The sequence below is a fragment of the Sceloporus occidentalis genome, unplaced genomic scaffold, assembly GCF_023333645.1.
Source record: "Sceloporus occidentalis isolate IW3139 unplaced genomic scaffold, rSceOcc1.0.p SCAF_53, whole genome shotgun sequence".
NCBI classification, from domain to species: Eukaryota; Metazoa; Chordata; class Lepidosauria; order Squamata; family Phrynosomatidae; genus Sceloporus; species Sceloporus occidentalis.
The window spans coordinates 2,019,169-2,034,837 of NW_028317033.1; the positions used below are offsets into that span (position 1 = coordinate 2,019,169).

General features: G+C 45.5%; 1 protein-coding gene across 1 annotated transcript; it reads left to right on the forward strand.

Moving 5' to 3' along the window:
* Positions 1-334: 334 nt before the first annotated feature.
* On the forward strand, positions 335-15,126 carry LOC149288190 (glycerol kinase 5-like). Its single transcript, XM_089491960.1, has 16 exons — positions 335-457; positions 5,167-5,260; positions 5,901-5,976; positions 6,809-6,902; positions 7,152-7,283; positions 8,264-8,339; positions 9,310-9,371; positions 9,810-9,883; positions 9,988-10,048; positions 10,236-10,362; positions 11,752-11,856; positions 12,455-12,549; positions 13,288-13,391; positions 13,949-14,008; positions 14,092-14,225; positions 14,978-15,126. The coding sequence occupies exons 1-16, from the start codon at positions 335-337 to the stop codon at positions 15,124-15,126; spliced, it is 1,566 nt and encodes a 521-aa protein (XP_089348086.1).
* Positions 15,127-15,669: the final 543 nt, after the last annotated feature.

The following is a 15,669-nucleotide window of genomic DNA, read 5'->3' on the forward strand; positions in this document are numbered from 1 at the left end:
CCTCTAGGCGGCGCAGAAGGTGCTGATAGACCCTGTAGCCAAACTGTGTGGTCACACCCAGCGCTTTACCTGGTATGGGGAGGAAATCTGGACATTTATATTACACATATTCCTGGGTTCTCCATCCTCAGTCATGGGCTGCCCTGGTGAAGATGCCCGCTGCTCTTCCGTTCTGCTGGCAAGCTGTGCGCTATAATCGTCCGGCTGCGGTGTCAATGACAGAAAGCTTCAGTGCTTCCCTTCCTCCGCCCTCACTAAAGATGGCCTCCCTGCCACTAGCCCCGCCTCCTCTGGGTACTTGATCGCTTCATGCTTATTAGCGGGTGTCCTCGGTATGGGTTCTGTGAGGAATGGGATCCGGGATCGGCTTGTTTTGGCGGTGGATGTCGGCAGTACGGTGCTGCGGTGTCACGTGTATGACCGGGCGGGGGAGTGCAGGGGTAGCGCCGAGGATAAGGTAACGGAGCGTTCTGTTGTGTGTCTGCATAGGCTTGTACACGGGGGCAACTGACTCGGTAGTAAGGTAGCCCCGAATGCATTTTGGTAGCGCACGCTCACAACGGGGTCTACGTATTCACTAAAGGGGCAGCTGGGAGTTTGCAGGGGAGCTGTGGCTTCATCTCCCCGACTTTACTGCTGCTTGTGATGGGTTAACACTGGCAGGTTTCTCTGGTAAGGAGGGCTGAGCTGGCCCTGTGTAATGCATAGCTCAGTGGGCTACAGGACCTTGGAGAGATGTCACTGATTGAACTATACATCATACAGGGCCTGCAGCAGAAGCTCATTGTAGATAGTAGTAGCCCAGGGACCCATTACATACATACACACACACACTACAATGTGCTATTCCACATAGACTCTAATGTGGTGAGTAATGAAGAACAAAAAAAATACAAATAAATATTTCAAGAACCTATGGTAATGACAATCGGTACCATCTTTCACGTCACATGATATTTAACGGTTCCCAACAGAAATTATGACCAAAGCAAACTTTCCCATCATTGATTGTTTATGGGAAGATTGTGGGCATAGAGCAGTACCAGGAATAATAATGCCGCTGAGTGCTATTACCACGTTCCAGTGAATACTGACTTGGGCAGCGGCAGCCCATCTAACGCAGAACTCTGGACAATCCGGCTAGTGGGTGCGCTTCTGTTTAGTGGGCTAGCAAAGGAGCTCTGCTGTGCATCCAGCATCCTTGCACCATGGAGCTCTGTGCCTGACCTGCACAACCTCCATAGTGCCTTGTGCTACGAGTCCCGAGTACCATATCGCAATGGATGGCTGCGTCGGTAGGTTGTGGGTGCATCACAACGGATGGCTGCGTCGGTAGGTTGTGGGTGCATCACAGTGGATGGCTGCGTTGGTAGGTTGTGGGTGCCTCACAACGGATGGCTGCGTTGGTAGGTTGTGGGTGCGTCAGAGTGGATGGCTGCGTCGGTAGGTTGTGGGTGCGTCACAGTGGATGACCGCGTCGGTAGGTTGTGGGTGCGTCACAGTGGATGACCGCGTCGGTAGGTTGTGGGTGCGTCACAGTGGATGGCTGCGTTGGTAGGTTGTGGGTGCGTCACAGTGGATGGCTGCGTCGGTAGGTTGTGGGTGCGTCACAGTGGATGGCCGCGTCGGTAGGTTGTGGGTGCGTCACAGTGGATGGCCGCGTCGGTAGGTTGTGGGTGCGTCACAGTGGATGACCGCGTCGGTAGGTTGTGGGTGCGTCACAGTGGATGACCGCGTCGGTAGGTTGTGGGTGCGTCACAGTGGATGGCTGCGTCGGTAGGTTGTGGGTGCGTCACAGTGGATGGCTGCGCCGGTAGGTTGTGGGTGCGTCACAGTGGATGGCTGCGCCGGTAGGTTGTGGGTGCGTCACAGTGGATGGCTGCGCCGATAGGTTGTGGGTGCGTCACAGTGGATGGCTGCATCGGTAGGTTGTGGGTGCGTCACAGTGGATGGCTGCGTCGGTAGGTTGTGGGTGCGTCACAGTGGATGGCTGCGCCGGTAGGTTGTGGGTGCGTCACAGTGGATGGCTGCGTCGGTAGGTTGTGGGTGCGTCACAGTGGATGACCGCGTCGGTAGGTTGTGGGTGCGTCACAGTGGATGGCTGCGTTGGTAGGTTGTGGGTGCGTCACAGTGGATGGCTGCGTCGGTAGGTTGTGGGTGCGTCACAGTGGATGGCCGCGTCGGTAGGTTGTGGGTGCGTCACAGTGGATGGCCGCGTCGGTAGGTTGTGGGTGCGTCACAGTGGATGACCGCGTCGGTAGGTTGTGGGTGCGTCACAGTGGATGACCGCGTCGGTAGGTTGTGGGTGCGTCACAGTGGATGGCTGCGTCGGTAGGTTGTGGGTGCGTCACAGTGGATGGCTGCGCCGGTAGGTTGTGGGTGCGTCACAGTGGATGGCTGCGCCGATAGGTTGTGGGTGCGTCACAGTGGATGGCTGCATCGGTAGGTTGTGGGTGCGTCACAGTGGATGGCTGCGTCGGTAGGTTGTGGGTGCGTCACAGTGGATGGCTGCGTCGGTAGGTTGTGGGTGCGTCACAGTGGATGGCTGCGCCGGTAGGTTGTGGGTGCGTCACAGTGGATGGCTGCGTCGGTAGGTTGTGGGTGCGTCACAGTGGATGGCTGCGCCGGTAGGTTGTGGGTGAGTCACAGTGGATGGCTGCGTCGGTAGGTTGTGGGTGCGTCACAGTGGATGGCTGCGCCGGTAGGTTGTGGGTGAGTCACAGTGGATGGCTGCGTCGGTAGGTTGTGGGTGCGTCACAGTGGATGGCTGCGCCGGTAGGTTGTGGGTGCGTCACAGTGGATGGCTGCGTCGGTAGGTTGTGGGTGCGTCACAGTGGATGGCTGCGTCGGTAGGTTGTGGGTGCGTCACAGTGGATGGCTGCGTCGGTAGGTTGTGGGTGCGTCACAGTGGATGGCTGTGTCGGTAGGTTGTGGGTGCGTCACAGTGGATGGCTGCGTCGGTAGGTTGTGGGTGCGTCACAGTGGATGGCTGCGTCGGTAGGTTGTGGGTGCGTCACAGTGGATGGCTGCGTCGGTAGGTTGTGGGTGCGTCACAGTGGATGGCTGCGTCGGTAGGTTGTGGGTGCGTCACAGTGGATGGCTGCGTCGGTAGGTTGTGGGTGCGTCACAGTGGATGGCTGCGTCGGTAGGTTGTGGGTGCGTCACAGTGGATGGCTGCGTCGGTAGGTTGTGGGTGCATTATCCTGGTCAAAGAGAAGGCAGCCTGTGGCTGGACCCGTGCGTAAAATATTCTAAAACATACATGAATAATCCACAAGTTTAATAAAAGCCCATTTTATTTCTTCTGCGGCACACAAGTGGCTGGCAGTGACATAAGATGTGGTATAAAGAGTACATTTTGCCAAATGCATCAGTTGGTACATAACCTACCCGTGTAATTTCCCACACCTTAAATTCCCTTTGTCGGAGATTTATTTCCATGGGTTTTTCTGCTTGTGACGTTTTCGGGCACGGAGTGTAACGTGAGCATGAAGTCGGGCGTGGGAAGCACAGACCATAATCTCATTGTTGGAAATGTGCTTTGATTGTTTGGGGCGATGAAACTTGAGAATTGTGTTTGTTGTTCAAGTGTGAAGACAGAAGGGAGACTTTCAGTTCTTGTCTTGTGTATTTATTGGTCATCATTCTCGCAGCCACCCGGGAATCTGAATTTGTATCTTTGTGCTGTGCACATTAACATTCCTGTGCCATGAAAAGTTTTTAAATAAGCCGTTCAACTATCTGGCATTTAAAAGTTTAGCGTTGTTACATGGGGGGGGGGTGTATGTGACCCACTTGGAGGTGGAAGTTTTTGTAAATGGACAAGTACTGGAGATCTGAAAATGCTGTCGGTTATTGCAGATAAGTTACAGAAATGCCTGATTGGGGTCAGCGTCTCTGTCATACTCTGTGCCACGGAAAATGTTACACATTATATATATATAAAATTAGTTGCATTAGGAGAACAAAAAGTTTAGTTGATTGGGACATTAAAGTGCATATGATGGCCGAATGATGAGGTTTATGGCCATCACTATAAACGTCATTATTTATAAATTACCGGTTAACAGTCAAAAAGATAAGTGTGCTTGGCCTTCAGTGAAATACATGCATTTCATGGGGGGATTTAGATTATATATTCTAATATAGATCTTAATGTAATAGGACATTCCTGGGTGGTAGATTTCACGCCACTGATGTTAGGTGCCCCCCCCCCCGATTGTCATGTTGCTGATGTTAGGTGCCCCCCCGATTGTCACGTTGCTGATGTTAGGTGCCCTCCCGATTGTCACGTTGCTGATGTTAGGTGCCCTCCCGATTGTCACGTTGCTGATGTTAGGTGCCCCCCCCGATTGTCACGTTGCTGATGTTAGGTGCCCCCCCGATTGTCACGTTGCTGATGTTAGGTGCCCTCCCGATTGTCACGTTGCTGATGTTAGGTGCCCCCCCCGATTGTCACGTTGCTGATGTTAGGTGCCCCCCCCGATTGTCACGTTGCTGATGTTAGGTGCCCCCCCGATTGTCACGTTGCTGATGTTAGGTCCCCCCCCGATTGTCATGTTGCTGATGTTAGGTGCCCCCCCCGATTGTCACGTTGCTGATGTTAGGTGCCCCCCCCCGATTGTCACGTTGCTGATGTTAGGTGCCCCCCCCCCCCCGATTGTCACGTTGCTGATGTTAGGTGCCCCCCCGATTGTCATGTTGCTGATGTTAGGTGCCCCCCCCCCATTGTCACGTCGCTGATGTTAAAGTCCTCTCGTCACTCTATGCCTTCTCGTTGTTGGGAGAAGCAATCAGAAAGCAAATAATTATGTTTGAGAAGTTTTGCTTGGAAGATAAGATGGCGCTGAGCACTGAACTTTACTCCCGTCTTCCGATTCCCGATCATCGTTTAGGAAATTGTGATTGTGGTGCGAGTGTCTCTAGCTGGAGGCTCTTATCAGCAGCTTTAAGTATGGCGTGACTCCTTTATGGTGCGACATTTGTAGCCTTCGTTTTGTTTTAAGGATCTGAAGGTTGGTGGAAGTTGCATCAGGCGATCGTTATTGTAATGTGGGGTTTACGGTAGTTCCGTTGCCATCGTGGTCACAATAATTATGGGGCTTTGTAAACCTTTTTTTGAAGGAGAGATCGGTTTGTTTTGATCATTCTCTCTGTTCCTGACAGATAAAAGTTTTATATCCCCGCCATGGGTTTGTGGAGATCGATCCTGAGGAATTGTGGAAGCAGTTTGTCGCTGTCGTGAAGGAGGCGGTGAAAGGTAAACCCTGAATCTGGATGTTTTGTGAGGTTTTTTCTTTTTTTTTTTTCTCCACCAACACTCCTTCAAGGAATTTCAGGCCAACTTTGACGGCTTGGCTTTGCATGAATACTATACCGGAGGTACGTCTGTGACAGCGCGTGGAAACGTGTGTGTATACCCATGAGGGCAGCCATCTTAACTGGCTCTCTACGTGATTTTTCCTCCCCATTAAGTTATTTCCCAGTTGTTTGAGAGCCTCTTTTAAAGATGGTGGGAGAAAAGGTAACATTTGGCCACAGAACTTGGCTTCCCACAAAACACCACAACGGTGATTAAAAAGCAAAGTGTAACGTAGATAAATGTAATAGTGCACTGTGCCCTATGGCACTAAAACTTCCAGAAATGGTAATGGATAGCAGGACGTGTTGTTTGTGTGTCTGTAGGACGGGTAATTACTTGCACTATTGCTCTTGAGGACTTTGCTCAAAACCGAGAAGAAAGTTGGTCGGCTTTAGGACGGGCCATTCTATCTCTTCCAAAAGGAATTCTGATATCTGTTCCCATAACAATAAAGCATCAAGTCAAACTGGTGTCTTCACCGCATGTTCGCTTGTAATTTAATGTTTGTTTATGTAACCCATTCATTATTTATTGATAGATGCAGGGATCCAAATCAGTCAGGTGGCGGGCCTTGGTATCGCCACGCAAAGAGCAACGTTCATCAACTGGAATAAGTGAGTATATTCAATCCTCACAGCAACTCGATCCTTGGCCGTTGTCGGTTGAATTCATTTGATCATTCATGGAAGGTTTATTATTTTGTGAGAGATAACTGGATGTGATTGTATGTTATAACACAACAAGAAGAGCTCATTTTGGCTCGTGCTCCACCACCGTGACTAGTAGACTTTGGCTTTGTTAGTCGAGGCGAAGGCTTTGTCCAAACCATAAGAACAGGTTCTTGCTCCAAACATTAAGGGCCTTCAAAATTGTAGGTTCTTGCTCCTCCATTATATCCCAAATGCAATCGAGCAGCTTGTGAATTCTGGTTTTGGTGTTTTTGTGAACAAGTACAATTTTTTTTTTTTTTTTTTTTTTTTTATTCTGGATATGTTAGAATTTTCATTGAGGATAATGAGTAATAATTCCAAAATGCTGACACTACAAAACGATTTCCTAGCATGATTGCCAACTCATAACTTTGCTTGTATAGGTTTTAGGATGTTGTTACCAATGGATAAATGGCTTATTTGTAGATCGTGATAATGGGTTTTCACGGTGCATTCTGCCGTGTTCTTCTACAACATTGGTGTTGCTGCTTTTAGTTGTCTTAGCACCATCGCTACCTCGGCTTTTGCCGTCAAACTCAAATACCAAAGGTGAACTCTATAAATAGAACGTCCGGTAATATTAGGACTACTGCAGGGTATCTGTGTGTAAGGTGTTACAAAAACAGACTTTGTAACGGAATTTTCTGATATTGCAATCAAGCTGCTCATTTGTTGTCCCAATATATGTAATATATTATTGTGGCGTTACAGTCATTACTTATTACATTGTTTCTAGGAAAACTGGAGAACCATTCCATAATTTCATCAGCTGGCAGGATCTGCGAGCTGCTGAGTTGGTCAATTCCTGGAACAGATCCCTGCTTCTAAAGGTCTGTAATGTTTCATCTACGGAGGGAGATTGTAGTTGCAGAAAGTCATTGATCCAGAGAACATACTGTAAGACTGAATTGTTTACAGGAAAAAATGGACAGGCTAGATGGGTTCTTTTCTGCTCTGTTTTCGAAAGGTGTTTTGAAGGGGCACTGTATGTGGTGTTTGAGGGTAATTCTGGAGCCAAGCATGGAAAATATATGCCTTACAAGCTGTCCATTCTCCCCCCCCCCCCCCGATGTTTTTAGACTGTACATGGATCCTGCAAGTGCTTGCATTTCTTCACACGCAGGAAACGGTTCCTAGCAGCAAGCCTGATCAACTTCACCACCCAGCACGTGTCCCTGCGGCTGGCCTGGGTCTTACAGAACATGCCAGAGGTAAAACTAAACCACTGACATGCCCACAGCTGTGTCATTAGGCCGTTTTTGCAGTTCTTCTTCCATATGGTCAAAGGAGTATGTTTTTACATAAGGAGTCATAACGCTGCTTTTGCCACTCATGCATATGCACACTTACTCTGCCACACACTCGTGCAAACATTCATGTAAGTAAAGGATGCGCAGCAGTGGGGGGTAATAAAGTGAGTTTAGGGACAGATAGGGTTTTCTTTTGAGACCATATTTTAGAGACTCAATCCTTTGTTTACTGTTTGTAATGCAATACAAATGGTTTCATTGCTTTTATCGCTCTGACACAAGATCACTGGAGGTCTCGTTCTTCTGTGTTCCTGTCACCTTTTCCATAACTCTGCTTCTTTTTTTGCCTCCTTCTTTCTTCATCCGCTTCTACTTGCTATCAGCTCTGTTATCCAGGTTCTTCTGTGAAAGCACTGTGGAGGCAGCCTCTCCTCCATTCCCCCTTACTAGGGAGAGGGTGCTGAGGCTCTGTCCTTGTTACCAAAGTACCTGCATAACGGAGCTGATACACGGGAAGAAGACAGGAGAACAGAAGGCAAGAGAAGACGCAGAGCTGCAGAAAAGGAGACGGGGGAACTGAAGCAGTCGGCGGGCAAGATAGGGAGACATTGACAAAGAGCACAAATCACAAGCCCCTAGACTTAGTCGGTTGTGCATCAGTGCCGTAGATCTGAGGTACGAATAAAAGCCTTGTCTTATAAAACGGCAAATCCGGTATGTATCTGTAGAAAAGCAGTTTAATGTGTTGTGATATTTATTATCATATATAGATTTAGTTATTACTTCTGCGCAGTTTTATATTCCCTCTACCTGTAAAGAGCTGTTCTAGATGTACCCCAATCACCCTAGCACCAGTTGGAATAATGAACGCAGTTTTCTCCATATCTTAACTATGGAAAAGAATGTCTTTAGTTCTCAATTGATAAACCTATGATTTCCAGGTGCGGCAGGCTGCTGAGGAAGGGAACTGTTGCTTTGGTACCATTGATACGTGGCTGCTGTATAAACTTACTAACGGTTAGTGCCATTCCTATTGTATACCATCATGGGTCATTCATCAGCATAGCGGCCAGAATTTATTTTAATAGGCAGGGCCACCTCAATGCTTTATTCAGGAGAAACTCACCAGGGTTGGCCGTTTACAATACGTGGTTCAATCTGCAAAATGTAACTTGGGTTTCTACTCGCTTCACTATTCGTTAGGGCTACCACGGGTAGGTTTCTCCAGCAATAAAGGCAGAGCTGTCCCCGTATAATCCATAATTCAATGTGTATGGAGACATGCAAGAAATCTTGCTGATTTAACATATGAGTGGGCTACGTTTTCCCTGCAGCAGAAGCTCACTGGGACTGGCTATCACTAATGTACAGTAAAGTCATAGAAAAGCCCATTAAGTTAAAACGGGCTTTTGAAATAACCTTGCTTGTAATGTTTGCTCTGTAATAACGATGATCACCGGGGCAGATCTAGCAGGGCAGAAATTTCACGAGCTGTCTTGTGGCAAAGCTGGCATCCTATGACAATGCCATGCGTGAAGTCACGGAGCTCTTCGGTACGACCCATTCTACTGCCAACGTTTGTCTATGGAGATGGCTGCCTACGTGCTTGGTTTTATTCAGTTTTTGGCAAGGATATGTCTGAAACGCCTAAACTCAATAATTAGGAAGGGAGTCCACATACTTTTGGTCATATGGTGTAGCTTCTTATGGTTTATTGCTATACATTTTTTGTTTGCTTGGAAATGGAGAAATTCTGTTTCTTTGTTACCTGATAAGATTAGCGATAACCGGATACCATACCTTTTCTTTATAGTTCCCTGAGGCTTGGGGATGTAGTGAGTGGACAGTTTATAATCTCCTTACATCATGCCATTTCTTAACCCCTATAATACTTGTGGGGTAATTTGTGCTGTTGTATTTTGTATGATTGCAGAACATCAAAATTGAACATGACTTGCAAAATCAAACATTTTGTGACTTTTATTAGGTGCTGTTCATGCAACGGACTATTCAAATGCAAGCGGAACAGCGATTTTTGATCCCTACCTGGTGAGTACTGGTTATTTTAAACGAGAGGATTACAGATTTCTGCTGAACATCTCTTCGAAGCATGGATGTAGGTGATAAAATGTTCCTCGCAATCATGACCGCTAATAGCCAGAGCTGCAGATGTGGGCTGCGATGAATTAGTTCCCACAGTTGGCCGAGCTTGCTGGGAGGTGGCATAATGAAGCACTTGGTGTGATGAGCCTGCCAGAGAGACGGTCATCCTTACTGACCTCACTTTAAACCGACCATTGGTGATTAGACACCTTGGGACTGGTCTTTTATTAAAAATATTTCATGCAATTTATGTAAAAGCTGTATCGGATGTTGCGGGTCTTTATTGTGTGATAGTAACCCGCATAAGCTAATTAATATGAAAAACGCTGTGTATGCATATAGAACATCTCATAGATATATTATGTTTGGTATCGCCTCTTCTAGATGAGCTGGAGTTCCTTCCTTTGTTCCATGTTATCCATTCCACTGTGTATATTTCCTCGTGTAGAAGACACAAGGTACTGACACTCATCACTAGTAATCATTCTTACTATTTTTATTTTGTTTCATTTTAATGAGACAGAATTTATTTTTTGTTGTTGTCCTTTTGTTCTTCCTACAGTTATAGTTTTGGAGTTGTAGATCCTGATATATTCGGCGCTCCAGTACCTATCCGGGCTTTGGTGAGATAATAGAACTGTTTTTATACTTTTTTATTTTTTTGCTTTCTTTGGTATGTTTTGGTTCAGCTGTGATGTGTAAGTTTGCATGTCTTTGATGTAGCTTTTAGTGAAGCTTTCACACACCTTGGTAACCGCAATATGGCGTGCTTCTGGAGATGGCTTTGTAAATGTCTCTTCCCCGGTACAGGTTGCTGACCAGCAAGCGGCTATGTTTGGGCAGTGCTGTTTTGATGTAGGTGATGTGAAGCTGACAATGGGAACTGGAACGTTTATGGCTATTAACACAGGGAATACCCTACACACTTCTATAGCAGGTAAGAGTCCTAGTATTTTAATGGCTGTATCACCAGGCGACTTTCTTAGCAAAGTGCATATCCTTTTCCTTGGTATGTTTGCCTAAATTCTACACTGTTCTAACTCTTTCATATTGGGACATCAGTGTAAAAAGTCTGGGTTCAAGGGGGGGGAAAAAGGTCTGTCTTTCTGTTTTGTCTCCATAATGCAAAAAAAAAATGGTGCTGTTTAGAGAAAGCGAGTTTTATCACTCAACCTTAGCCCTCGCCACTTGTGTTTGCAGGAGATCTGCTTGCAGTGATCGATCGATCCACCTGCCTCTTGGGTGTGAAGATGCACTATTAGAGCTCCACACATGAATACACATAATGAAGCTTGTTATAGTAACACATGATTAGATATTGGGTTCACCTTGCGCTGTTTAAACAGGGCCAAGTGTGCTCCGCAGTTTGACAAATTCTGATGCCCATAGGGTTTGGTGCAATCATTTGTACTACGATATATGGCGCAAATGTCTAGGGCCACGACTCTAGGACATTGCCAACTGCGTCCAGCGTGAGCTGAAGTGTCATGGCTGTGCTTTCGATATCAAAGCTAAAAAAGTTCTGGATACCTGATCTCCAGGATGCCTATATACTTCTGCAGAAAGATCAATGGTGAATAGTTTGCAGTATAACATTCACAGGAAAGAATCTTCATACGTGTCGCGTGCAAAAAATAAGAGAGAGAATGTAATAGAAATATTCAGACACGTAAAGGGATCGAACAAAGTACAAGAGGAGAAGAAGGAGGTCATAATCTAAAACTAGAGGGGTCGGTGGCATAGGTGTAATGTAAGGAAGTTTTACTTTACTGAGAGGGTGGTGAAAAAGGGCAGCAGTCTCCCAGCAGAGGTGGTAGAGGTAAACACCGTAAGGGAATTTAAACATGCATGGGATCAGGTAAAATGGGCAGAATGGTTCTTGTCTATTGTCATTTTCTATAAAGGAAATACCAATCTGGTTAAAGATAACATGTTAAATTAAAAATAATGCAATGATAGTTTTCAGTGCGGGATGCGATCATGTTTTCAGTGAACACTTATTAGTACTGCGAGTAATAAAATGATCTAGTTTTCACTACGTAGTCGTACTCCTGTGTGTATTTTTTAGACATTTGCCGCTGTTGTCTTGTATAGAATTGTATCCAGGATTACCGACGACCTTTATATTGCTTATAAAGATTACCCTTCCCTGAGCTTACTTATACAATTCCTTTAATACTATTACCTTTTTAATACTACCTTCTCTGATTATCAGGAATGGTTCCTTTATGGAATGCACATTGAGTGTGAATCTGCTTAATAAACAACCGGAAATGTAAATCTAATCGCAGCTGTCGCATTTTATGCAATTTTTCTTCCATTCCAGGTTTGTATCCGTTGGTTGGCTGGAAGATTGGGAATGAGCTGGTGTGTCTGGCAGAGGGTAATGCTTCGGATACGGGGACCGCCATCAAATGGGCCCACGATCTGAGTAAGTGATCAGTGCTAGCAGCCGATCTATTGAAAACCCACCTCCTGTATACCGTGTAGAAAAGGTATAGTGTCTTTCCGCAGGAGCGGCATGTCCTTTCCCGTTTATCTCTGCTTCGTTGTTAAGTTACTGATTGGTATTGATGATTGGTTCAGGCAACCTTTGATAGCGTTAGTGAGAGGACAGAAAACTGAATGGATAATTATTTCTTTTATAAAAGAACAGAAACCGGCACTGATATATTAATGAGGTTTGCTGCCCAGGCCTGAACCAGGGTAGCCCCCCACACCAACTTCTTTTTAATCTTGCCAAGTGCCAGGACGTGTTATATACCAGCACTCCATCTCTGAAGGGTCTGCAGGGACGGTGATCTCAAGGTGCTCTGTTCCAGCTGTGGACAGACCTCTAGTGTAAGTGGGCTGCGTTCAAGACCAGCGTGTTGAGCTGTGGCCCACCTTTTGTGCCCGATTGTCCCCGGGTAAAGCAGGGAAAACCTGCAGCCCTGGACTCGCCACCGCCAGGCCTGCTGTTGTACACTTAGTTCAGAACAAATTGTGATTATAAATGCAGTAAATGACGGATCTGCTTGTTTGCAAAGAACTCTTCACAGATATCGCAGAAACTGCCGGCATGGCTAGAAGTGTTCCTGACTGCGGAGGGATTTACTTTGTGCCATCTTTCACAGGGCTACAGGTAATAAACTTGTACACTGATTCCCATTTGGGTACCTGTCGCTACAGCTATAGTCATCAGTATATTAACGGTTTGAATGCTAAACGAGCCCCTTAAGCTCATGTGCGTAATGTGTATATATAGTGTGTGTATGTATGTGTATGTGTGTGTGTATATATATATATATATATATATATATATATATATATATCTATATATATATGTGTGTATATATTCAATTTCATACATGTGAGAAAATAAGCTGAGCATTCTAATCACTCTTTGGCATTGGGCACTCTAAACTTGCTATTAAATAAAAGTGATTAGCAGTGCAGCACTCTTGCAAAAAATTATTACAACATTTCCTAACCGTCACGCATAGAAATTCTTATTTTACGTTGACTCTGATTAAGACGTCCATAGAAAGGAAACTAAGTCGAGTTTTGAAAGAAGGTAGTGCTGAAATGTTGGCGCTACCTCTGTAAGAGATGCTTCATTTCCACTGTTGTGGGATATTTTTAGCTCTGTTGCATGTATTTAAGTGTTTAATGAATACTCGGAGCTGTCCGTTGTGTGACCGTACAGCGGGGGTTTAATTGGTTGTACAGATTGTGTAGATGTTGCCTGCTTGTAACTTGTCTGTTTTCTCCCTCCCTGCTGCCGTTCTGTCTGTGTAAGTGCTTGTCCTATTACTCTTGTACGGGGGCCGGTGCTTGTGTGTCGCCCCCTCCATCTGATCTGTTTAAATGTGTGTTCCAGGCCCCAGTGAATGATCCCTATGCATGCGCCTCATTCATGGGACTAAAGCCTTCCACCACCAAGAGCCATCTAGTGCGGGCCATCCTGGAGTCTGTGGCATTTAGGTATGGAGAAACGAGCATCCTTGACAAATGTATACAATGTATCACTGCGCATGGGGAGAATAAACTAATAAAATGCTGTTACTTTGCACTTGGGAATCATGGTCTAAACGGACGTCGCTTGGTTATCTTTCCAGTGTCTAGCTGCACCACCCATTCTGGAATATGCGATTGTATAGCTCCTTAATTGTATTTGATAAAACCTGATCAGACAGGTATAATATAAATAATAATGTATATGTCCGTCATTAAAATAAAGCACACGACTGACAAGGTTTTAATATGTATAGAGGTTTGTCACCGTTGAGCTCCCAGCAGCCCATATTAAGCAAAAGGTGGTGTGGTGCTTTCTAAGGAAAGTTAGGACTCTTAGGATTTTAAAGCTTCATGCCTTCTAGAACGATATTTGTCAGGAACAAAATATTTCCAAAAAAATACCCCAAAATAAACATAAAAACATAGCTCCTATTTGTGCCCTCTCTGGCTTAAGGATCCACAGAAATCTCCCTGGGGCTGTCCTGTGTTTTATCTAAAATGAAATTAAATATCTTTTTTTGCAGGAACAAGCAATTATTGGACACTGTTTTAAGTGAGACCTCTATCCCCATCTCACAGATCCGGTAAGTCTTCTTTTGGTATCTGTGTCTGTCTTGAAGCCCATTGACTGCGTATCTCTGTGGCATCGTGTTCTTGGTTTTTACAGGGCGGATGGTGGGGTCAGTAACAACGGCTTTGTGATGCAGATGACGGCTGATTTATTTGGGCAAACCATCGATAAACCCAAACATACCGACATGTCCTCATTGGGAGCAGCTTTCTTAGCCGGTCTTGCTGTGGGTATGTGTCTTTTTTGTTTAACTCCAAAGCAATTATAATGGGTTGGTCCATTGGTTCTAATTGGCGTTTAAAGCCCAGATTCAGGTTGTGACCCTTCTCCTCCTGGCGTCTTCAAGATTGCTCGTAGAGGGGGGGACACAATGTCCTTGGTGCCAGGCTCGTTGAACCAGCACAGATGTAATTGGGCAATTTGTATAGGCAGTTGTTTGTAACAAAAGCCTAGTACTGCCTGTGGCTTAGCACCTTTTCGAACTGGGGCATGCCTATCCCATGCTGTCCTTCCTCTTTTATAGGTGAGAGTAAATCAATAAATATTTGGGTTTATAAGGCTACAGCCATTTACTATACTAAATAAACTAAAACTAAAGGAGCCCACAGAGCTCCTGTTTTTTATTTTACTTCACCCTACCAAAGGAAAGCAGAGCCTCCATCAGTCGCTGAGGTCTGTGTTGCACAATGTTATGCAGTTTCAGAAATTCCTAAAGGACGACAGCGATTAAAATAATGACATTTATTAATAAATAATATTCCTGCGTGCGTAAGATTTCATTTAATAAAAATGCAGAAATTACTTCTAAAGTTACTGTGAAGAACTGGAGCAGGAGAGCTGAAAGGGGGCGCGTTAACACCGTGATGCCTACCAGCGCCGCACAAGCATTATTTTGTGTAGAAGGGTGTTGTGACCATGTTTGCAAGTACCAAACAATTCCATCTGCATCTAAAACATTACTAAATATGGCTTACTTCCATAGGCGTATGGTCCAGCAAAGAGGAGCTGAAGAAGCTTAGGCAAACCGATGTCATGTTTGAACCACAAGCTAAATGGAAAGATTACGAGGCAAATATGAAGAGTTGGGGGCTGGCACTGCAGAGGTGTTCCAATTGGTATAACGACTTTTAGAAAAATATACATATACAACCTGTGTATGCTCAGAGTTAGATGACATCTGAAGTATATTGCGAGAAGTCGCTCCTGGGAATTCTGGGTAAATTGAGTAACGTGAGAGCTGCTTGGCATGGCGTGTACTCGCCTAGACTGGTTTGGGATTCACAGCTAAGCAATCTGGCAAAGAAAAAACAAAAAAACAAAAAACATTTTTTCTAAAAGGAGCAAAACTGAAGCGCAAAGAGACTTGTAGAACCTTTTACCTGTAGGGATGAGCGCTGCCCTTGTGTGATGCCTTACTCACATGCCTTACTAAAAGTTTTAATTAGCACACAAACTCCCGCTTGCTAAGGGTGGTATAATTGGGAAGAAAGACAAGTATTCTGTACAGTTTCAGTGGAACGACACTTTGTGAAGAACGAACTTCAGGTGTCATGAGCGATGGCAAGAGATGAGAAAACCAGAATCGCACTATGTGTTGGTAACCTTGTAAAAATGTGTTGTTCTGCAGCAGTGTAGTAGTTTGTTGAGGACCTAGTATTTCATACAAGCTACAGT